The 24,165-nt window shown below is 31.9% G+C and overlaps 9 protein-coding genes across 9 annotated transcripts, besides 1 other annotated feature; 3 read left to right on the forward strand and 6 right to left on the reverse strand.

Moving 5' to 3' along the window:
- Window positions 1–130: 130 nt before the first annotated feature.
- Window positions 131–148: a sequence feature (Short protein (DFA_08233, EGG17243.1) was converted to a misc_feature.).
- A 614-nt stretch (window positions 149–762) lies between these two features.
- Window positions 763–2,209, forward strand: crsA (ceramide synthase; the record flags this gene model as incomplete). Its single annotated transcript, XM_004355675.1, has 4 exons — window positions 763–942; window positions 1,219–1,397; window positions 1,468–1,827; window positions 1,906–2,209. The coding sequence occupies 4 exons, from the start codon at window positions 763–765 to the stop codon at window positions 2,207–2,209; spliced, it is 1,023 nt and encodes a 340-aa protein (XP_004355728.1).
- Window positions 2,210–2,558: 349 nt separating this feature from the next.
- On the reverse strand, window positions 2,559–5,550 carry DFA_08235 (uncharacterized protein; the record flags this gene model as incomplete). The annotated part of the gene is made up of 4 exons (XM_004355676.1): window positions 2,559–3,094; window positions 3,175–4,256; window positions 4,873–4,900; window positions 5,535–5,550. The coding sequence occupies 4 exons, from the start codon at window positions 5,548–5,550 to the stop codon at window positions 2,559–2,561; spliced, it is 1,662 nt and encodes a 553-aa protein (XP_004355729.1).
- Window positions 5,551–7,306: 1,756 nt separating this feature from the next.
- On the forward strand, window positions 7,307–10,442 carry pde4 (cAMP-specific phosphodiesterase; the record flags this gene model as incomplete). The annotated part of the gene is made up of 7 exons (XM_004355677.1): window positions 7,307–7,817; window positions 7,950–8,111; window positions 8,241–8,637; window positions 8,717–9,061; window positions 9,163–9,379; window positions 9,455–9,691; window positions 9,783–10,442. 7 exons carry the CDS (start codon window positions 7,307–7,309, stop codon window positions 10,440–10,442), a joined length of 2,529 nt encoding a protein of 842 aa, XP_004355730.1.
- A 1,685-nt stretch (window positions 10,443–12,127) lies between these two features.
- Window positions 12,128–12,895, forward strand: DFA_08237 (uncharacterized protein; the record flags this gene model as incomplete). The annotated part of the gene is made up of 2 exons (XM_004355678.1): window positions 12,128–12,244; window positions 12,407–12,895. 2 exons carry the CDS (start codon window positions 12,128–12,130, stop codon window positions 12,893–12,895), a joined length of 606 nt encoding a protein of 201 aa, XP_004355731.1.
- Window positions 12,896–12,980: 85 nt separating this feature from the next.
- DFA_08238 (uncharacterized protein) lies at window positions 12,981–14,698 on the reverse strand (the record flags this gene model as incomplete). The annotated part of the gene is made up of 2 exons (XM_004355679.1): window positions 12,981–13,112; window positions 13,187–14,698. The coding sequence occupies 2 exons, from the start codon at window positions 14,696–14,698 to the stop codon at window positions 12,981–12,983; spliced, it is 1,644 nt and encodes a 547-aa protein (XP_004355732.1).
- Window positions 14,699–15,378: 680 nt separating this feature from the next.
- DFA_08239 (uncharacterized protein) lies at window positions 15,379–17,469 on the reverse strand (the record flags this gene model as incomplete). The annotated part of the gene is made up of 4 exons (XM_004355680.1): window positions 15,379–15,397; window positions 15,887–16,458; window positions 16,550–16,624; window positions 16,837–17,469. 4 exons carry the CDS (start codon window positions 17,467–17,469, stop codon window positions 15,379–15,381), a joined length of 1,299 nt encoding a protein of 432 aa, XP_004355733.1.
- A 528-nt stretch (window positions 17,470–17,997) lies between these two features.
- Window positions 17,998–20,170, reverse strand: DFA_08240 (DNAJ heat shock N-terminal domain-containing protein; the record flags this gene model as incomplete). Its single annotated transcript, XM_004355681.1, has 3 exons — window positions 17,998–19,528; window positions 19,612–19,790; window positions 19,880–20,170. The coding sequence occupies 3 exons, from the start codon at window positions 20,168–20,170 to the stop codon at window positions 17,998–18,000; spliced, it is 2,001 nt and encodes a 666-aa protein (XP_004355734.1).
- Window positions 20,171–20,248: 78 nt separating this feature from the next.
- On the reverse strand, window positions 20,249–22,759 carry DFA_08241 (uncharacterized protein; the record flags this gene model as incomplete). The annotated part of the gene is made up of 3 exons (XM_004355682.1): window positions 20,249–20,278; window positions 21,029–21,795; window positions 21,865–22,759. 3 exons carry the CDS (start codon window positions 22,757–22,759, stop codon window positions 20,249–20,251), a joined length of 1,692 nt encoding a protein of 563 aa, XP_004355735.1.
- A 639-nt stretch (window positions 22,760–23,398) lies between these two features.
- DFA_08242 (uncharacterized protein) lies at window positions 23,399–24,016 on the reverse strand (the record flags this gene model as incomplete). The annotated part of the gene is made up of 1 exon (XM_004355683.1): window positions 23,399–24,016. The coding sequence occupies one exon, from the start codon at window positions 24,014–24,016 to the stop codon at window positions 23,399–23,401; it is 618 nt and encodes a 205-aa protein (XP_004355736.1).
- Window positions 24,017–24,165: the final 149 nt, after the last annotated feature.

Genomic DNA, 24,165 nt, shown 5'->3' on the forward strand with positions numbered 1-24,165 from the left:
GTTTTTTTTTTTGTTGATTCGTTATGAAAGTAATTAGTGTTACTTTTTACTCGCACCTATCCTTTTTATCTCTTGTTGTGGATTTGATCTTATCTGTATCAAATTTCCTTTTTTTTTTTTTTTTTTTCAGTCAAAAGACGAGAGATAAGATAAGATAAGAAAGATACAGAGATCATTCCATCGTAACGATTAATTAATGGTGTGTCTATAGTATAGTTAGTAAACAAAGAAAGAAAGAAAGAAAGAAAGAGGGGAGATATTTATTTATTTCTATCAAACAAACAAACATCAGAGACAAAACGACGTGCAGACAAACTAAAAAAAGTTCGACACCAAAAATCTATCTTGCTTTCTCCCTCCCTTCATCATCAAACTTTAGTTTGCATAGTTTTATTTTTATTCATCTTTTAATCGACCACTACTACTACTAGTAGATTAGATTAGATTAGACTTTCTCGAGACCTCTTTGAAAAGTGAATATCATTCCTCTTCTTCTTCTTCTTCTTCTTCTTATTTATACACCACTCACCTCACCTCACTGTCACTACTCTATCTCTATCATCATTCATTTTCACAGTTGTGTCTTTTCAACACTAGTTACAACAACAACTTGCATCATCATCTAAGATAAACACATTGATAGGTTAAACTGACTCTTTTCTTCTCCTCCTCTCTTCCTCTTCTTCAAAATAGTCATCATCATCATCGTAGATTTATATATATAAACTAAAAAGAAGATAAAAAAAAAAGAAAGTAGTAATCATGGGTATGGATGAGAATGGTATTTCCGATTTAGAATGGGAAAGATATTATAATGCAGACAATACTATATTTACATCGATGAAAAAGGTTGTTTCAGAACTCAACGCAGTAGTCTTTTTGGTCTTGGCAACCAACTTGTTCTTTTTGGTTCGATTCTTTTATCAACATTATTTCCTCAAGGTATGTAGTCTTTATTAATATGAATGAATGAATGAACGCGAATGAATGAATGTACATTGGATGAATGAATATACATTGGATGAATGGATAGATGATGGATTTATCTTTTTATCATTTTTCGATCATCGAGAATCATCATTCCCATCTCTCAATTAGGCAAATATATATTGATACATAAAATTGATCCATCATTATATATATAAATATATACATATATTTTTATTATTATTATTTCCTTCCTCTTCTCCTATCCTCTTTTCTTTTTTCTTTTTCTAGCCACTTGCATTATCTTACAACATTAGAAAATCTAATGTTCCAAGATTCCTTGAAAATGGATGGTACAGTTTATATTACATTACATTCCAATTGTTTGGAACCTATGTCTACATGCAAGAAGGATGGTCTATATTCCCAACAATGAATATTTGGATCGGATGGCCAGTCCAACCTTTTACGTAAATATCAATCAATTATTGAAATATTTATTTATTTATTTATTGACACCTTTTTCATTTTCCTTTTTAGTACACTATTTAGAACCTATTATTTGTTGGAATTATCATTTTATCTACATTGCACGATTGCATTGTTTTTCGAAACTCGTAGAAAGGATTTCTATCAAATGCTAACGCATCATATTACCACCTTTTTCTTGGTCGGTGCCTCGTACTGGTACAGATACCATCGTATTGGTCTCGCCATTCTTTGGATCCACAACATCTCTGACATCTTCCTCTACAGTGCCAAGGCACTCAACTATATCCAAAAGGAGACCAAGGACCCAGCCGCCTACTTTCTTGCTGAAATGTTATTTGTTGGTTTCGCTGTCACCTTTTTCTTTGCCAGATTACTCTTTTTACCATTTGTTTTAGTTAGATCAACTTTGTAAGAACAAAAAGAAACAAAAACCAAACAATCAAACATATATACTAATTAATTAATTAATTTTATTTTATTTTTTAGATTTGAAGCATTTTATGTATCAACTCAATTCCCATTATTTTATCCAACAAATGTTGCGTTGGTGACATTATTAATTTTACATTTGTTCTGGTTCTATCTTGTGTTGCGTATTGTCTTTAAGAAGTTCCAAGGTGGTCAAGTCGATGATATTCGTTCCGACTCTGATGAAGAAGAGCCAACTCCAAAGCAAGAATCCAACACCAAGGCTGCCGTTGGATTGGAAGCTGAAAAGATTACCAAACATCTCAATCAAAGAATCAACGCCAAATCATCAAATGGAAAAGAATCACCAAAAAAGAATTAGATCTATCATAATTTAAAAAGAACAACAAACAAAAAAGAAAAAAAACAAAAACAAAAAGAAAAAAGAAAATATATTAAAAAATACCTTTTTTTTAAAAAATAATAATAATATTTAATAATTAATAATTAATAATGGGATTCACACATAATACATACATCTTTCGAAAAGTGATGCATTTTCAAACAAACATAATCAAAATAATCAATAATATAAAAGGTGATAATATAAATAATATAATATATCACCTTTTTCCAATGAATCACACAACAAATAAAATTGTGCAACCGATTGTATAATATTTAATCAAACAAACAAAAACAAGTTAATTAAATTAACTATTCCTATATTTTTATTCTACTTTATCTTTAATGTCTTGTTGAGTATTATTAGTAGTATTATTATTATTATTATTATTATTATTATTATTATTATTATTATTATTATTATTATTATTTGTCATTAAATTTGCACCATCTTTTTCTTTTTCTTTTTCTTGTTGTTCTAAAGATTTTGTAATTAATTCAATTGAATCTAATCTTTCCATTAGAGATGGATGAGAATAATAATAGAGTGAAAAATATTTATCGGGTTTGATGTAGGTTCCAGGGCCATGCATTGACAAGAGTGCCTTTTTCATTTGTAGGCCATTGACGATTGCAAAACGATCGGCGGCATATTCAAAGTCACGTCTAATTAAATTGGTGACAAATCGAAGCAAGTTTGCAAAAGTACTGTAGAGATAGGAAAAGAGTACCAATCCAACACTTGCATCGACTCTACTAAACCCAAAACTAGTATAAAATACTTCCAAATTAACTACACTTGAAAATAAATAAATAAAATTACCCAAAAATATAATTTGGATTGCTAAATGTTTAAATGAGTCTAAAAGAAAAAAAATAGAAAAATAAATAAATTAATATAAACTATATTCTCTTTTTCTATTTTCTTTTCTATTCTTTTACGTTTAAATTTATGATGACCAATTTCATGACAAATAATTGATAATATTTCATCGGTTGATAATTGTTTTACTAGGTTATCGTAAAGTACAAATGAACTTTTCCAAAAACCCATAAGGAAAGCATTGGAATGTGAAACTCTTTTGCTTCCGTCGATGGTGTAGATTTGATGAACGGGAGCACCAAGTTTTTCAGCCAATTCCAAGATTTCACTTCTTAACTCTCCCTCTTCCAAAACCGAAAAGTTATTGAAAAGGAAAGCAAGCGAAGGGTACATGTCGGAAAAGAATAGAGCGACGGTCGATACAAACATAATGATAAATAACCATTGATATGGGAATGCTCGATAAAACAATGCCAATGTAATAGCCAACAATGGACATCCAATTAATAATGATACCAAAAACATCTTGATTTGATCAATAATTAATTGTCTAAACCAATTATTACTTTTCTTTCTATTCATATCTTGTTTGTTTTCTTTGTTGTCTTCTTCTTCTTCTTCTTTTTCTTCTTCTTTGTTTTCTTCTTTTTGTTCATTTTGTTGTTGTTGTTCTTTTTGTTCTTTTTCTTCTTGTTGTTTAATTTGATCTGCACGATCAACAAGACCAACACGATACATTTCAAATGGTAGACGAATGAGTGAAGAGGCAAGACTGATGAGTAGTAGGTATGATATACCTCGAGTGACCTCGTGACTAGAGGTGACACCGAGACGATCAAATACCTTGGCGTTGAAATGGTAGAGAAGAGGGAGTACACCGGTTTGCAACACGATACATTCCAGTATAAAGCCAATGGTAGACTCGGTTCTCGAAAAGTTCAACAACCCCAATATGTTTTCAATGTGGTATTGTACATCGGTCCAGTTTGCCGACGGACTACGATACTGACGCATCGTAAACGATTGTCGAATATCAAGATACAACTCGAGGAAAAAGATAAATGTATTGCATCCCAATGTCACATGAAACCAAGGTACAATCTCCAACAATGGTGTAATGTTGAATGCTACCATTGCCAATACAACTCCTGCACACCATATCCATACTGCTTTTTCAACTATTGTCATCATCTTTAAAAGTCTAAAGTAAATTTATGGTTTGATTGATATATGATAATGATAATGATAATTGATTGATTGATTGATTGAATGATGTCGTTTCTATATACACATTATAAAATAAAAGAAAGAAAAGAGATATATATATATATATATTTACAACTACTATATAGTAAGGTTAGGAAAGAAATAGTAGAGAGACACGTGTGATCAAATATTTACAAAAGCTCCCAATATAAGGAGGAAGAAGAGTCAGGTGGTCATCAGATGCACTAACCGTAATTCTGCAAAGAATCATCAAAAAAAATAAAAACAAAAACCGATTTCTTCAAGAAATCTTCCAATATTTATTTAATTGAGGATTTATTTCTTTCTTATTTTTAATGTAATATTAAAAAGAAATAAGAATAAATAAATATAATTAATTAAATTGAATTACTAACCGATCAAAAAATATTAATATTTGATAATTTGTTTGTACAAACATAGAAATAAAATGTAAGTTGATGGAGGAGTGAAATCCATTCGTGGATGGTCTAGAAAGAGATCGATTGATAATAGTATGAGATTAAGATTTACAATTGGAGGATGTTCATCGAACCCTCAAACCCTCCGTCGACCCTTGACTACATATATACATCTGTTGTTTTGAAAACTCGCATGAATCTAATTTAAATGGATGTCAGCCTCCGGGGATATGCTATCTATCGCCATAGGGGGCATCCTCTATGTGTGAGTGAGCTGATCCATATTTTGCGTGTTAATACGGTTAGGGTTGGCAAGTCTGGTCAGTCGACTTTTGGTCAATATTGAAAATGTTTTCAAAAAGATTACCTAACCGACAACCCAAAAAAGGAAGGATGGTTTTTTTCACAAGACCATGTAACTTCACAGTCACTAGTGGAGCCACCCTCATTAAAATTGTGGTTCAGACCGGACCTTATCAACCGGTAGTCTAGCCTCGACCATACACAACAAACATTCCTTCTTCTCACAAGTCAAACAACTAACAAAAGGATGTACTATTATAAGTTGGACTCCAACAACAAGAAAAAGAACCAAATAAATCTATCCACACCGCTCACTAGTAGTCCAAAAAGGTTTGTTTCTACCAACAACATTATTATTATACACACTACACTACACTATCGAGAGATTTAGGTCTCTTTTATTTATTTTGTTCATTGGGTAATTTCCATCCTGTGGATTTTTTTAATTTGTTATCATTATTATCACCTCATCGTCACATCATCGGTCGACTACCAATCCCATTTCAGGCCATTCATTCATCTATCCATACACCAACTCAATTTCATTTTACTCTTTTATAAAAAGGTCTGTTCCTTCCTAATCCATCTCCCTCCCTCTCTTTGAGATTATATTAAATTCGCACACACAAACAAACAAACAAATAATATTAACACCAACATAATAATAATAATATTTTAAAAATCTTTAACTTTATGGTTTAAAAAAAAAAAATCTTATTACAGCAGCTCTCCTTTCTTTCTCTCTTTCTTTTTTTCATTCTTTTCCTTTATCTTCTTCTTCCATCCTTTTCTTTCCAAATATAACAACAATTTGAAAAAGGCAACATTTTTTTGAATCAATATATAATCATGTGTATCGACAATAGTATCAAAAACTTGTACCAAACCATCACAACATTGTCATACGACGTCGACGAATAACACACACTCACTTTACCAAAGCGAGCTGCCAAGAAAAAAAGGTAAAAATTACTATTTATATTATTTCTAGTTTGGTTTGGTTGGTGGGGTTTTCATCCTCTTTTGGGTTGTATCATTATTTTAATCATCACACCCTATCCATCTATCCATCCATCCATCCATGTCTTGAGTTGCTATTGTTTTTTGTTGTACTGTTTTATTTTTCTGCCATCCAATTAAGTACAGTACCACCCCCACATGTGTGTACAAGGTACAATTTGAAATCACACTATCCGAATGGATGGAATTTAATTTATCACTCACATCTGGGGGAGATAGGTAGGGTAGAGTATCTTTCAAATATATCATCCACCTCCACCTCCTCCTATCAATCCATCCATAAATCCAACGACGACGACGACGATTTTCATCTTTACTGAAACAGTAGTAGCAGTAATAGGATATGAGTAGTAGTAGTAGTAGTAGTAGGAACACATGTTCTTCCCTAATTCTATCCGCTCTATATCCTTATCCTTCCATCTATAGTTTATCATTCCATTCACTCGAATAGCATTGTTTGTTGCTGCTTGCTACTACTGCTGCTGCTGAGCCATTAATATCATCAACCTGGATCATTATATACCTGGAACAGCTACATAACCACTTTTACACCTTCCATCATCACCATCGAATCAGCCACATACCAAACAATACTAATGAAACTATTTTACTAGTATTATAATAATAATAATAATAAATCATAATTTATTCCATTCATTCTACATACATACACCCCTCGTCGTGCATTTGTTGTATGGACATTCTACTACTCTTTGAACTAAATACCACATCACTTCACATCAAAGAGAAGAAGAACAACAAGATAAGATACAACAAGGAAAAGAAAAGAAAAGAAAAGAAAAAAGAATAGGAAACAATTTAAAGTATAATATATATAGTAGTAGTAGAGAATATTATAAAGACTCTATAGGAAAAAAAAGAATACTTTAGATTTTAAAAAAAAACATTTGTTTGTTTTTCTCCCTTCAAAAAAATTGTTTTTTGTTTTTTGTTTTTGTTTTTGGCGACAATACCTTTAATTTGGTAAATAATAATAATTTCCTTTGCTTCTATTCGCCTGGTTCTCTTTTAGAATACCTCCTCTTTTTTTTAATAATCACGCGCAATATATATATTATATTTATTTTGTATTTATCGAAAAATGCGGAACGAAAATCTTAAGATTTCGAAAATGAAAAAATATATAGACATCCAAAATGATTAACTCTTTATTTTTTTTCCTTATTAGATAAATCTTTATATAATAATAACAATTATAATATTTTTATTTAATATATAGCATTAAACAGACAGAAATACATACAACAACAGATTTTTTATAATGAATGATATAATTAGTCCACCACATGTTAAATTGGTGGTGGAGGATACTAGTTTAGCAGATATGTCTCCGGCTACCTCTACTACTAGTACAACAACTTTACAAAGCGATAAAATAATTGCAAACTCGAACAACAACAACAATAGTAATAATAATAATAATAACAATATTCAAGTCGAAAATTTTCCAGATGTAGTTTCATTAGCTTCAATGTCCTCTTCTATGGACAGTACTTTATCATCTTCTACTTCGTCAATCAATAGTATAGATGCGATGAATAATAGTTCAAACAATTTAGTATCGGCAGCTGCCATGTGTCAACACATAAAAAGATCCAAAAAAAAGTTACAAACCTTGGAAATGTATCAAAACAACTCGGCGGCAGCAAATTCTCTAGAAAGTGTAGATGAAGATAAATATTGTCCTTCTAGTATACACATTTTAGTAGTAGACGATGATATTACACAAAGAAAAGTTTTACAAAATTTATTATCAAAGGTTTTTTATAACGGTATGTTGTTTGCTCTGTTTCCAAATGTATAAAAAAAAACAAAAAGATTAAAAGAAAATAATAATAATAATAATTAAAAAGAATTTATCATTTATTAACATTATATTATATTTATTTTATTTATATTTATAGTAACATTGGTATCAAGTGCAGAAGAAGCATGGAATATGTTGATTTATGGTACGACCAAATTTGATTTGGTTTTGACTGATGTTATGATGCCACAAGTAACAGGGTTTGATCTTTTACAAAGAATCAATGAACATCCTGAAATTAAAAACATTCCAGTGATTTGTATGAAACTAGAAAAAAAACTAGAAAAAAAAAAAAACAACAAACAAACTAGAACAACAACAAAAGATATATTTATAAAGTAATCATTTATTAATCTTCCTCTTCTTATTTGTTTTTTTAACTTTAAAGTAATGTCTGGAACTGCTTTAGACTGTAAATATGCAAATGATACTATAAAGATTGGTGGACAAGATTTTGTAACCAAACCAATTGCCAAGGAACTATTAAAGAAAAAGATTGATATCCTTTTAAGAAGCAAACACCAAAAGAAACAAGAAAAGAAATACAAGGAATCTTTGGCATTGGAAAAGGTGAATCGTGAACGTTTGGCAAAGGAGATGGAAGCCAAAGAAAATGAAATCAAAGAATTGACTAGAAAGATGAATGAAATGGCTCATATCACTCGTGAAGAATTTGAAACTCCTTTGGCCATCATCACAAGAAACATTGAAGAATTAATGACTCAATCAAATCTATCAGATACTGTCATTAAAACAAAATTAACTTTAATTTTAAAACAACTTGGGTAATGAAAAGGAAAATGAAAAAGATATAGATAACTATAGATCTAATTATTAATTTATTTTATCTTTTTTATTTTTTAGATCATCAAATATTTATAAACCATCATTTGAAAAGGTGATGAATAACAAGTCAGTTGATGAAGTGACCAAATCATTTTTAAAGACTGGGTTTAGTAACGTTCCATCGCCAGATGATGATGGTCTTCATCAAAGACCATCATTTCCACAACCAATTGAAATGGATAGTGCCAAGGAAGGTTTAAAGGAATGGGAGTTTGATATCTTTAAATTCACCGATGACCAATTACTTCCAATGTTGGTTGAAATGTTTGAAAACTTTCAACTATTGGAAACTTTTAATATTCCAATTGAAAAATTACATAGATTTATTATGACTGTACATAAACATTATTGGTCTGGAAATAGGTAAATATATATAAAAAAAGAAAATAGAAATAGAAAAAGAAAAAAGATTAAGATAATAATATTTATTAACTATTTATTTTTATTTATTTTTTTGTTTTTAGATATCATAATTTTATTCATGCATTTGATGTTACACAAACTTGTTATTCATTATTAACAAAGTTTAAAGCAGCAGAATACCTAACCCATTTGGATATTTTGTCATTATTAATTTCATCATTGTGTCATGACCTTGACCATCCAGGTGTAAATAATACTTTTCAAATTAATGCACAAACAGAACTTTCATTAAAATATAATGATAATTCTGTATTAGAGGTAAAATTTAAATTAAATCTAAATACTATATAAAATTTCAGAATATTAATATTCGTTTTATTTTACCTTTTCTAGAATCATCATGCAAGATTAGCATTTAAAATTTTAAGGGATCCAGATTGTAATATTTTAGAAGGATTGTCGGAATCCCAGTATAGAGAAATCAGAAGATCTATCATTCAATTGATTTTATCAACCGATATGTCATTCCATTATGAATACATTAACAAATTCCAAAATCATCTTAGTCAACAACCATTTGATAGAAACAAATCTGAAGATCGTCAATTATTATTAATTTATTTAATCAAAGTAAGAGAAATAGAAACAAACAAAAAAGAAAAAGAAGAATTATTTATTTATTTAATTTATTTAATTTATTTATTTATATTTATATAAATAGTGTGGAGATATATCAAATGTAGCAAAACCATGGCCATTAAATCATCAATGGTCAAATAGAATTGCAGATGAATTCTTTGAACAAGCTAGTTTTGAAAGAATTAGAAATCTACCAGTTGCACCATTCATGGACAAGAATCAAACGACCAAACCAAGAATTGCTGCCGATTTTATTGATTATGTTGCTGGTCCGCTGTTTCAAGGATTGTCAGAGTTTATTGTTGATACAAAGATACTGATCAAAATCATTGGTCAAAATAGACAAGCTTGGCAAATTCAATTGGACAAGATCCAAGATGACAAGGATAAACAAAATGAAGATGGAACCACTGACAATGACTCTATAGTGTCGGTACCAAGTATCAATGTAGAACCAAATTCAGAGTCGGAAGATTCAACTCAATCATCCATCTCTACCACTTTTGGTGAAGATTATCTTTACACTCCATCTCCTTCATCAAGTATAGGTGATTCTGAATCTCCTCGAAATGAAAATACTATTAGTAGTAATAATAATATTAATAATAATGATAATCATATTGTTCCAAATGCAACAACTACAACTGCAACACCCATTACAACAACGCCACCACCAACAACACCTTCGACAACATCAACCAATTACAACTTTATGTTTAATAATTTTTGGAGAGCTCATTGAGGTGAGGGATTCCTTCATATTTCATTATTAATATATTTATATAAATTATTTATATTTTATTTATTACCTATAATTAACTTTTAATTATTATTTGTATTATTATTATTATTAGTTATTCACAACTAGATATATATTTTTTTTTTTACACAACTAAAAAACATTATTTCTATTTTATTAAAACTATCTAATACTACTTTATAGAGTTATCAACCCCAAAACAAAGTGGAGTTCATATCGATACCCATACTTTTGATTTGATTATATCTATTTAAACAAACCAAAAAAAAAAAAAAGAATGATAGAATTTAATAAATAAAAACAAAAAAGAGGTATCTACAAGTATGATCACTTCTCTTTGTTGTTGTACAAACAAAAAATATTGAACGATTTAATTTTACCATTTTTATGAGTTCTTTTCTTTAAGTAGACACTAAATTATAGTAATATTAAATATTCTCTCACTACCTACTTTCTACTTTACTATACTTTACTTTCTACTTTGAAAATCAAAATTTTTGGTGTTTCAAAAAAGTTTGTTGTTCACCTGATCGACTGATCAGATATTTGGTGAGGGAGACCGACTGACAGATTTATGAGGAGGAGAGGATGGGTGGGTAGCAGCGGCGGTAGCTTTATAAAGCCTTTGTTTTTGGTGTTACAGGCATTCAAATATTCTCTATCTCTTAAAAGTATGTAAACAAATAACTTCTTCCTCCTCCTTTTATTAAACTATATACTGTACGTGTGATGTTGTTAAATATTCTTTACTAACTATCTATTCTTTTTCAGATAGTAGATTTAAGTTGAATGTTGTGTAGAAGCAATATTAAATATTAAAAGTGTTACCCATGTTTGTCAGGTGACATCGGTAAGGTGACAATAACTTTTTTTATCCCTCTATAGAGATGCTATGAAAACCAGATGAGTTCATCACTTAGTCTAAATCACATATGACCTGTATGTTCTATGTTCTGTTGTTGTATCATTATAATTATTGTACTAAAGACCATTTTTGGTTGGGTATCATATCTCTTCTTGTGTCGCATGGTTTTTACATAATTTTTCGTTCTTAAACGAAAACGAACGAGTAGACTTCCCATAAGCCTCAGAGCATGGAAAAGTACCATAGGTAAAGCATCAAACATTGTATTAGGTACCTAAAACTTTCTCCTACTATCCTTGAGATTTCTTTGGGCTAATTTAAGGGATCAGACAAACATGTAGGAAGAAAAACCACCAGCTGTATCGTATCTACTTGTTATGACTACTCCATGAAACAACGAGTTCGAACATGCCGCACAACACACAAACTATATAATTTAATTTAAAAGACTATAAAACAATAATAATACTGTAAAACGAGCGAGATCTATAATGTCATGTGGCACATATGTCATGTGACACATATGTTATGTGACATAAACTGACCTCAGAGTATCGAAAAGTACCATAGGCAAAGCATCAAACATTGTATCAGGTACCTAAAACTTTCTCCTGATATCCTTTAGACTGATTTCTACAGTCACACATACAACTATATAAAAAATACTGAAAGAATAAATAAATAATATTGATTATGTCACAAACCGAATGAATGCAGGTATCATATGATCGTTCGTTTTTTTTTTTTTGGTTATAATATTCATTTTCACAAATATTTGTTTGTTGTTTTGTTATATTGTACAATGATATCAAAAAATATATTAAAAATTGGTAATAGTTTACTCAAACAAGTAGCACAACCATGGACCAAAGAAGAATTAAAAGATACAAAGAGAGTTGAAAAGTTGTTGGATTTGATGGTAAAAGAGATGCGAGAAAACAATGGATGTGGTATTGCAGCACCTCAGGTAGGACAAGGCAAACAACTGTTCTTGTTTGAGCTGAATAGTGTCGATACGCATCTTGCGTGTCCCAACTTTCCGCTGACTGCATTCTTTAACCCTACCATTGAAATTGTCGAGGATGACGTACTCATCCCATCGCTTCAATCGGCACAACCCATCAAGAGAAACAGCAACTATCAAATAACAAGTGGCGGTCCCGTGTTTGGCAAGACGGGCATAGCAGGCAGCAGCAAGAACCTCTTTAACCTCACCAAATACAAACGATCCATGCAAACACCACTCGTCACTACACCCAAGAAAATAACAGCCAACAATACAATCGATGTTTGGGAGTCGTGTCTATCGGTACCTTCATACTATGGACGTGTTACGAGAGCTCGAAAATGCATCATCAACTTTTGGGATATTACTGGTACGCCTCGATCGATAGAGGCCGATGGTTTGATATCCGCCTGTCTTCAACATGAAAACGATCATCTTTTGGGTCGTGTCTTTTTCGAACGTCTACAAAATAGTGTAAACGATCTAGTACATGCTGACGAATTAACTCATGAACAAGCTACTCATGTATTTAGTTTAACTGGTGATTTTCAAATTACCAAATAAAAAAAAAGAAAAAGAAAAAAAGAAAAAGAAAAAGAAAATTATTATTATGTAAATCAAAAAATAGTAGTATTTAGTTTTAATGGAATTAACTAAAATTAATTAATAATTGACAATCTTCAATCATTATTCTATGATTTTTTCTCTTAAAACTAGATGCTGAATGAATATCATTAAAAATGACAAATATTTCTTTTTTTTGATCATTAATTGTATATCTCTTAAAAAAAACAAAAAAGATAAATATTAATTAATTTGTATATATATGTTTTGTTGGTTTGTTAGTTTACATACTTTGATTCCATTTTCATTTTCAAATAAATGTTTAATTTTTGAAAGTGAAGGATAGTTTGTAATGGTTAATTGTTGAGATGAATTGGAAGATGAGGTTAATTGATTGTTATTGTTGGAATGATGATTGGTTGATGGGGATTGGTGGTGGTGGTGATGATTATTTACATTTCTTCTCGATTGAAAAGGTTGAGATGGTATAGGTGGTGATTGCATAGTTGGTGAGGTTAATATTGGTGATAAATGATGGTGTTGATGACGTTGATGTTGATGATTCATTCTATGTGGTTGTTGATTATATGGATTATTGACCATTAGATTATTGGTCATTATTTGATTCATTACAAGTGTTGCATTTGCAGCAACAGCAGCGACAGCTGGACCTGGTAAACCAATTGGTGACGATGATCTAGTTAAACCACCATATGGTGGAGGTTTAAAATGATTGGTAATATTGATGTTGTAATGAGGATTGTTGATTCTGGGATGATGATTTAAAATAGGTGATGTTTTCGTCGTAACCATGGTCGGTGTAGGTACATTTGGTTTTGGTGTAGGTACTGTCATGGTTTGACCATTTGCCAATTGAACAACTAGTGGAGCAGGAGGAGTTGGTGGTGGTGGTGGTGGTGAGGGGACCTTTGGATGTGGTAGTGTCACCATTGTAGGTGATTTCAATTGTGATGATGGTGGTGGTTGTGGTACTACTCTAACATGATTATGTAAAAGAGGAAGAATTGGAGGAGAACCAATTAATGTTGGATGTACCATTGTCTTGTTGTTGTTTACACCATTTCTTAACATTTGATTTGGTTGTGGTGGTGGTGGTGAGTGTATGGGACTATGTTGATGATGATGATGATTAATATGTTGATGATGATGATGAAGAATTACTCCACCATTATGACGAACACCTGGTGGTGATACTATATTCGGTTGAACAACGCCACGTTGAAAAGGTAAATGTTGTTGTTGAGGGATTAGAGGTTGATGTCCATTTATCATTGGAGAGTGACGTTGTTTCTTGAATGGTTGTTGTTGATGTTGATTAGCACCATTCATATATTTCAAAGGAGGTGTCAATGGTGGAGACTCTCTATGATGATTTCTATAAAGATGTGTATTATTATTTGTCACTGCCATGGGTTTAAAATGATTTGATTCATTGGTTTGTTTGATAATAGGCTTTTCACCTTTGGGTTGCTCCTCGGTAATCAAACCTTCTTCAATAATTGATCCTTCTTCTTCAATTGATCCTTCCTCTTCTTCTTCTTCTTTAATTTCACCATCATTCAATTCTTCTTCTTCCAATGATCTTTTTCTTGTTGTTGAAGATGTTGATATTTCATCTTCATCTTCATCTTTTATAACTTTTACTTGAAATTCTACTTGCAATTCCAATTCATCGTCAGATAGACCATAATCGATTAGGTCATTGTCATCGTAATCTCCATCGTCGTCAATGTTGTATTGATAGGATACAGGTACTTGAACGGGCTCTTCTTGAGTTGTCATGTTGTTGTTGTTGTTGTTGTTGTTGTTGTTGTTTGTTGAGTGTACAATGTATAAGGGCAACAAGATAAAATAGAAAACGAGGAACAAGTGGATATATATGATATGATTTGAATTTGATTCGATTTGAGATTGATTGTTCTAACTGATAAATGGTATATAGTATATGTATATATTGATATATTGTAAAGAGATATATAATGATTATATATAGTTATAGTTATATAGGTAATACGAATCAAAACATTGTTATAAATTATGAATCATTTGGATAGCAGTAGTAATTATAAAATATAGCCAACTTTAAAGTAATAATAATACTTATAATAATATCGATCTTGATAATCATCGATCGAAAAGAAGAAGAAGAAGAAGAAGAAGAAGAAGGGATAGAGTAAAAGGAAGAAGAATAGAGGGAGGGAGGTGTGAGGGAAATGAGGAAAAGAGAGGCAAGATAAAATACAGAGTGCCAATCGATACCTATAATCCTCAAGTATACTTTATACTACCCATTATGTAACCTCCTCCTCTCAACCTCTTGTCGGATGAATGATGATGATAAAGAAGAACAACAAGATACATCATTATTCAAAAAAAATATAAATGGGTCATTTACCTTTTTGATATTATATAAACATATATACACATATATATTAATAATTTGTACTGTAATAACTAACTAATTAACCAACATATTTGTTTCTATAATAAAAATAATAATAATATATAGATATCTTCTATTATTCTTTTTACACCCACTTGTTTTTGTTTGCAAAATTGGTTTTTTTTGCAAAGAGGAAAATAAAAAGTTTGGGGTGCCCCAATTTATATGGGGAATATGGGGGTAGACAGTTCAATGCAAGAATTTATTAAATAGGGATTTGACGGAAGAGACAAAGGAAGGATTTTGAATAGTGGTTGACAGTTGGGATGATGAGTTGGTATTGCTTTCATAGGCTATTCTTTTAGCTGGTCTGTTATTTTCATCTCGCATTTCGCCAGTAGCCACATTAATTTGGTTAAAGGTGTTATAATTGTTAACTTGGCTCAGGTTAACATCTCCAGAGTCTGATTTTTTTGGCTGTCTTCTCTTTCGTGTCTCTTTTTTATAATGAATAACCAAGTCTCTTTGATTTAAATGAAAATTAGGTTAGTAAAAAATGGGTAGTAGTTGTTATCGTTTAAACTCACCGATTTGTGTCGTCGGTCCAGACAGTGCCTGTACTCATCTTATCTCTCATCATCATTGATCTTTGCTTGTGTGGTAAAGAATCTGTCGTTACCAATGCATTAGAAGTGGTTTGAACAAGAGCAAGAGCCTTTGAAGATTTTTTTGTTGCCTTGGGTGGTTTTGGTATCAATCCCTGATCTTGTGGTGAGAGTGGCGAACAATTAATGATACCTGACTTGTTCCAAGCAGCCATTACGTTGGTTGGCTTTGTTGCTTCGACCCATGCAAAGTATGAAAACTGTTGGTAGTGTTCGGGTGCTATTTTAAAGTTGGGTTTGTCTTGAAGTTGTTTTAGTATCATATTCTTTAGTGATTGAGAGAATGATGAAAAAATGACAAGATCCAAAGGTTGTAAGATATGTGTCATATTGGATGGAAAGCTCTTAATGTGAACCTTGTTTTCATTGGCCCATTGAAGTAATTCAGGACTAAAATTACTTCCATGATTGTCGACCAAAAGTAACTTGTCGCCAGGTGTTGTCAGCTGTTTAACAAAAAATTGGACACAGTCTAGCTTGATTGACTCATCTACCTATATACGATTAGTTATATACAAGAGTGTGTTAATTAATTATAATATTTAGATTTTGTAGAAAAAGAAAATTTTTAAAAAATCATCTTACATAGCCACTCTTATTAACTTCCAGATAGCCATTTTCATTTTTACTAGTAATGGACCAATTCTTTTTGATTGGGAACTGCAAAACGTAATAAGGCTTTAGACTACCACCTAATCCTGTTATTCCTCCTACCAATGTAAAGTGTTGGGACTGAGTTTGTTTAAAAACTTTTGGTTTGAGTGTCTCCCTTGCATTTTTATAAACAAACATGACAACCTGTGACAAAGACATTGAATTATTAGTAAACTCTAATCAATTGCATGTGTATAATCACTACTGTCTATAGTTACCTTTTGTTTAGTATCTGTGAAGAGAACTCCCTTTTCATCAATGTTGAATATATTTTCTTGTTTGATACCATGTTTTATTATGAAATCTCTAGTTTCCTTGATCCATGCGTCAGAACCACCTTTTTGTTCAGCAAGTGCCCTTTTATAATCTTGAGAGCGAACATATCTAAGCTTGAGATCTACGTATCTCGATCTAAAACCTCTCCACCAAGAGTCTGACAGCATCTTTTCTCTCTTTGTGCCCGTTCGCTCTTTCCAGAGATTGAGTGCCAAAATCTTGACATCTGTCTTTGTCATTGGTCTATTCTGCTGAATAGATATCTTGATCTTGGCTATTATCTTTTCCTCTTCCTCTTGTGTAAGTGTCTTTTGACGAGGTACTATAGATTTCTTCTTTAGTGCCCTCGATACTTCATATTCTTCTAATCCCAAAACGAAGCTAATATTTTTGTTGCTAATCTCCCCGTGCTCTAGTCTAAGCATCACAGCTGCTTCCAATCGCTCCTTTTGTTCTCTCACCAAGACCTTTTGTAATGTTAGCCTTGATTTACATTCCCAAAAGACTGTTAAAACACCTAAAATCTCTCCATACACCTGTTTCTGATCTTGCTTTGTGCTTGCTAATTCCTCCATTTTGACTTTATCTTATACCAATAATATCTATATATATGTGCTGAATATAATAATGACATTCGTTTGTTGTAAAAAACTTTTCTATTAGTTATTTTAATCTTGTACTCCAACTACTACCCGTAACTGCCATAGTAGATGGGTGACTTAAAGAAATTAAATTACTCATTGCAAAAAAAACCAATTTTGCAAACAAAAGATAGTGGGTGTTAGTTGTATGATGTGATTTAAAAATAATGGTTAGGGGTGAAGATTCTTGTGACAAAACTGACAAAAAAATGAATAATATGAATTAAATAATATTGGTGTGGGTATGTTGGATTATTATCTTTCGAGTATGAGGGATTTAAAAATGATGGTGTCATCATTGACCCTTCTCAACACAGGCCAGTAGATAAAATCAATTGTTTGGTTATTATAATATATTATTATTTTATTTATTAGTATATATACTGGATGAATGGGATGAATGGAAGGGATTATTTAATTGAATTTAAAGGGTCATTTAGATTTGATTGATTGATTGATTGATTATTGACTAGATGGTTCTAAATCTCTAACACGTAATATTTCAAATTCATCTCGTAGTCTTTCAAAAATTCTTTGAGCCACTATTTTTTGTTCGGTTGATCCTAGATTAACCTTGTCGGGATGAACCACCATAATGGCCTTTCTATAGTACTTTTTAACTTGAGTTGGTGCCACCATTTGTCCACGATTCACCTTTTCCCATCCACTTCCTTCCCACAACACCTCGTGAAGTGTAGATATCAGCATACGGATATCATTCTTTTTACCAGTGCTTGCCTCTGCCCATCTTTTAACCTTTTCCGAAATGGCAGGTTCCAATGTTTCACGTTCAGATTGTGCCCTATGATCTACATGTGGAGAAAAGTTCATTGATGGTGGTGGTTGAGAGTTTGGCATGAAAAATGATGTAAATTGTTGAGGTTGTGTTCCACCTCCACTTCCAGTTGATGATGTTGTTGACGATGGTGGGAAATCAAAATCTCCAAATATATGATCATAACTTGATTTGTTTTGATTTGTAGGTGGAGGAGGAGCAGGTTGAGATTGAGGAGGTTGTTGTTGTTGATTATTATTACTATTATTTTTATTGTTCCATTGTTGTTGTTGAGGAGGAGGAGGTTGTCGTGTTTGTTGTTGTTGTTGTTGTTGAAAAGGTGGTGGATTGTATGAACCATTTGATGGTTGTTGTGGTGGTTGTTGACGTTGATGAGGAGATTGGAATTCATATTGATTAGATGATGATGGTGAATTTGTATTTGTAGCATTTGTCGAAGAGGAATTTGGTGTTGGTTTAAAGGGTGATTCTTTTGGAGTTGAATTTGGAGTTTCATACATCCAATCGTCACCAAACCCAGATTTTGTTGTTGTTGTTGTTGACGATGATGATGATGTATTATTACCATTTGTATTATTATTATTATTATTACTATTACTATTATTACTATTACTATTATTACTATTTTCATCATCCCAAACACTAAACAAATTTTCATTTCTAGAATCATTTCTTTTGGTTGATGGCGGTGATGAATCTTCACTACTCGACCCACCAGTTGGACTATAAGGTCCATTATCATTCATATTCATATTTCTAAATTGTCCATGTAATGGTTGTTGTTGTTGTTGTCCACTACTACCACTTCTTGGACGAGTATGACTATTACTATTACTGTTTACTGAATCTTTATAAGAAGGAGGTGGGGAAGGATAGACTGGTGGAGGGGTAGGAGAACTTGGTCTATTGTGTTGTGGAGGTGGAGTGGATGGAGAGGTTGGTTTCTTTGGTCTATAGATATCAGCTAGTTCAGGGATATCAAGTTGATAAGTGTCTACCATTGGTTCGATAAACCCTAGCAAACCCTCCAACAATACCGAGTTGCTTTCGAAAAAGATACAAAATTGTTGTACAAGTGTAATAATACTATGAACGATCAATTTACATCTAATAAATGATCTTGTTTGTATATGATTGTTTGTATTCTTTGATGCTTGATCAAATTCCTCTTTTGCCATTCTAATCTTATCCATATCCCTAAAATTAAATTAAATTAAAAAAGTTAGATACTTATTTATATATCTCTTTCTATCTATTTCTATTTCTATTCTCTCTCTTACGAAGAAGCTCTTTTAGTTGAATCATAATCTAGGTTTAATTTCTTTCTCTTTTCCAATACTTGTTTTGTTACTTTATTCATTTCTTTGTCTCTTTTGAATGGTATCACAACATTTGTATCCAATGATTCAATAGTTGTTCTTAAATTATCATGTCCAATTGTACCAAATGAATCGTATAACTAAAAGTAAAAAGTAAAAAGTAAAAATATTAATATCTATCTATCTATCTATCTATTTATCTTCTTTTTCTTTATCTTTTTCAATTTACTCTTTGAACAGAATCTTGAAATCTAATTGAAAGATCACCAGATTCAGGTGTTGTTCGTTTAAAGAACTTTGATAATAAACCTGTAGAGAATTCCTTTTCATCTGATAATTCAGAGAGTATAAAGTTGCACATCGAGGTGGCGAGTGCACTGTTTGTTTGACACATTCTCTCCATGTTGAGCATAGACTGTTGTGTCGTCTCTTCTAGGTGGTTCATAAACTCACCCAATCGCTTTAGATTCGATAGGTTGTTATCCAACACCTCGTCATGTGTCTTGTCTACAGCTCCCATCTTTTCCAGAACGGTTTGTGTCGCTCTCCTTTGAAATTCAAACATCTTTTCTGCTAGTGAATCCATTCTGTAGATAGTCTATCTATATTCTCTTTCTCTGAGTAGAACCTATAAATAATATATAAAATGAAAATAAATAAATAAATAAATACTGACTGCGTACTTCTTGTAAAGTTTGTCTATTTTAATTACAGCAATAAAGTTTGGGTTTTTTCTTCTTTTTTGTTTTTTTTTTTCCCCAACCCGAATAAAACCAACCGAACTTCAACCACTTTTCACTTTATTTTTCTTTCTCCAACCACAGATACTATCTGTCAATGAACGAGTAAGTTAACTATATCAATTCATGATTAAATACTTTTAATTTTTAAATGGGATCTTGGTTTTTTTTAAAAACAAAGGTAATATATAATCACTTTTTTTCAAAAACAACACTATAACAATGTTCATAAAAAGAATTATATTTGCTAAAAGAAAAGATATCTTTCACATTAACATTTAATGCAAACAATGTAAAATTTCCTGACGTCCTGTGTAAGAAGGCCTATCCAGTGTGAAAAAGAACTACAATGAACTACAGGAAATGCGTGATCTATCCGTATACTACATGAATTGTAAAGTGTGGTGTTAAAAGTATGCGGATACATCACGCATTTACTGTCAGTTCAATGTCTGACATGTTAGTCCACCCAACCAATATTGGTTTGTATAGTAAAAAAAAAAAAGGTTTAAACAACCAAAATGACAAAGTTTATATAACTACTATACCTTTTCATTACAAATACAATTTTAATTTAATTTATTTTAATTTATAGAGTTATTATTATTATTACCATTTTTAATGTTAAATTGATTTACAAATGATTTCATATCTTGATAAACTTGACTGGTTAGTTTTGGAGTCGCAGTGGTCATTTTGTCGAAAATGAGTGCTTCAAGTTTGGTCAGCTGATTCAAGAATTCATCGTGATCATAGTTGGCTTGAGGAATCATCATTGCCGTGCATGATGAAAATTTAGATTCGGCCTCCTTGGTTTGATGGTCCTTGAAGAATTCATTCGTCACCTTTACAGGATCGAGAAGGAATGCCTTTTGCTCTGCATTACAATTACTAAACAACGTTTTGTTGAATATTAAGATTAGGTGTGGTTTTGGTTTAGTTGGTTCAGTAGGAGTAGTAGTTGGTTTGGTAGTAGTACTGGACTCGGTCGGAGCAGCACAATGAATTAGTAAATTAACAATGGTAGCTCTTTCTTGCCATGAATGATTGGTGACTACAATCAATATATCACTAAACGAGTAGAGAAATTTTGGATAAAAGTGACGAATAGTTTCCTTTCGAATTTGTTTCTCTGTCTTTACTTTTTTTCCAACCAAAGTAGAAGAAGAGGAAGGAGAAGAAGAGTTGGTTGATTTGGCCAATTGAAAGTTTAATAGGAATGGATCAGTACCTCCACCACCCTCACTATCAACAATCATAAAGTTCTTTCGATCAACACCTTTTTCTACACATCCAGAGTATGAATTCAAATCAGCAGATGTTGAATGTGAGTCAAAGTAATACCCAGGTATTGGTTTATCAAATTCTTTATCTTTAATTAATGATCTAATTAATGTTGATTTTCCTAAAACAAACAAAAAGTAAATATTAATATATATAATCCTTTTTTCCTTTTCTTTGTTTCGATACATACCAGACCCAGTTGGACCAATAAAACTAACAAAGAATAAATTCTTTCCAAACATATTATTATCAATATCACCAAACCATTGTTTCTCTCTTTCTCCCCATTGAATAGTTGGGAGATTATTTTGATTATTTTGATTATCAATATTATTTTGATTATTTGTAAAATCCAAATATAATAATTTCTGTAATTTATCATATTTTAAGAATGATTGTGGATTTTGAATTGATTCATCTTTTGATTTCAAGTATTTTCTTTTAACATTTTCCTTTCTAATTTCCATTCGATGTTTTGATGCTATAAATTCTTTATCTTCATCTATTAATTCTGAAAAACTACCACCAATACTGTTTTTGTTGTTACTATCTTGGTTTGATTGTTGATTGTTATCATTATTATTATTATTATTATTATCTTTTTTATCTTTTAAAAGTTGAAGTTGAATTTGAATTTGATCCCATTCTAATTTTTGTAGTGCAACCAATTTATCCAATTCTTTTTCTTCATCTTCTTGAATATAGGTTGGTATCTTTATATTGAGTTGTTCTTCAAATTTAAGACATAATTCTAGATTGTAAGATTCTCTTTCTTCGTCTGTCAGTTTGAGAATATTCAATATCTTGATTCTCTTATCAAAGTCGATTGACTTGTGGTGTCGTGGACACTGTTTCTCTTTGTGTGTGTCACATCTATATCCTGGACAATTAATACAATAATGCGTCACCTTTTGTTTACACTGTACAAACTTGACTCCTCCTCCTTCTAATCTTTGAATCTCTATACATTCAAACTCTTTATTATCTATTTTAGTTTCATAGGTCTTTGGTGTAAATTGTTGAATAGTTGTAGTTGTAGTAGATGTAGTAGATGTAGTAGTTGATGGAATGGAGGAAGGTTCCATCATGTGATAGGTGTTTAAAAAGTACAATTAAAATGTTTAAAGTTAAAGATCTTGAAGATCACTGTGTGACTCCGATGAGCAATATAATTTTCTTTTTATTTTTTCATTCAATTTTGATTGATTCTATTTTTAAATAGTGATCCGGATACCAATACATTGTTATTATCAGCGTCTAGTCTTTGAATTGAAAATGTAATGGTGATTGATATCGATAGCCATTGATACGCAAATATCTAACATTGGTGATTGATTGATTATTTCGTCGTGTGTAAAGTGGATTGGTTTGTTTGTCAGAATGATGGCTTGATGATCTGATCATCCGCCAACTAAACATACTACTATACTACTGCTGTATCTTATTATCTACTGTCGTGACATACATTAAAAATGATCAGTTGAATCCAGTAGCTTTTTGCTATTAACTGTATGAACATGTGCATTGTAGAGAGCTCCTGCAAGTGAATCTCCAAGTTGTTCAGTAGAATTATTAAAAAAGGAAGCCAGGTCGATCTGGAGCTCCTGTGTGTGGATCTTGTGCAGAACCATTGATAAGATATACTTGGAGGCCCACTTGAAACCTACTTGATGACCATCGCTGTCAACAAATGAACTAGCTTTCTGCTGATTTCGTCTGTATCATCAGAGGGCAGAGCCAAGTACCGCTCTGATAGACTCGATTGCCAGAGCTCGATAAAGCAATCTCTGATGACCTTGGAGAGTGGCCAACTGCAGAACGTATCGTGGGATACCTCCCCACTTTTCAAATCTGTCCTTGATGATTTCATGATCCCTGTGGAAGCATGCCTTGTTGGCGACAACGATCTCTTCAAAGGTCCAATCTGGCATGTACCGGATGTCGTGTGTAGTAGGAGAGGCTCGGAAATCTTTGTGCACGCTATCTTTGGATGGTGAGGAGAGCAGGACGGTGAAGGTTTTTGTGGGATGTGGTGATACACCATCGACCAAGTACCAAGCCTCTGGTCCTGCTTCGTTGAGGATACCTATGATATCTCTCGATTCTGTGACTGTCGGGCTCCCATCTATGTATCTGAATAGAACAGCTGTGTTGGAGTCGATATGAATACTGTGTAATACGATTACAATCTTGTCGTCTCTGCCCAACATGTACATGAGATAGCTGACCCATTGCGATTTACCGATTCCCGCATCACCAGTTATGTTGACTCCAAATACCTCACGTTCGACCTTCATCTTGGCAACCATCGAGTACGATTGCTCGTAACATTTGCGTACCATTATTGACTTGGTTTGAATAAATGGAGAAGCAAATGTCAAGATATCATCTTCCAGTTTTGCCTCATTTAGCGTCTCCCAAAATACGTCCAGTGACCATTGTTTGATACTACCACCTGTAGTTGAAGAATAGAAAAAAAGAAACAACAAAT

This window comes from Cavenderia fasciculata (genome assembly GCF_000203815.1).
Source record: "Cavenderia fasciculata unplaced genomic scaffold Scf_ET2XIPL01COFD4-5, whole genome shotgun sequence".
NCBI classification, from domain to species: Eukaryota; Evosea; class Eumycetozoa; order Acytosteliales; family Cavenderiaceae; genus Cavenderia; species Cavenderia fasciculata.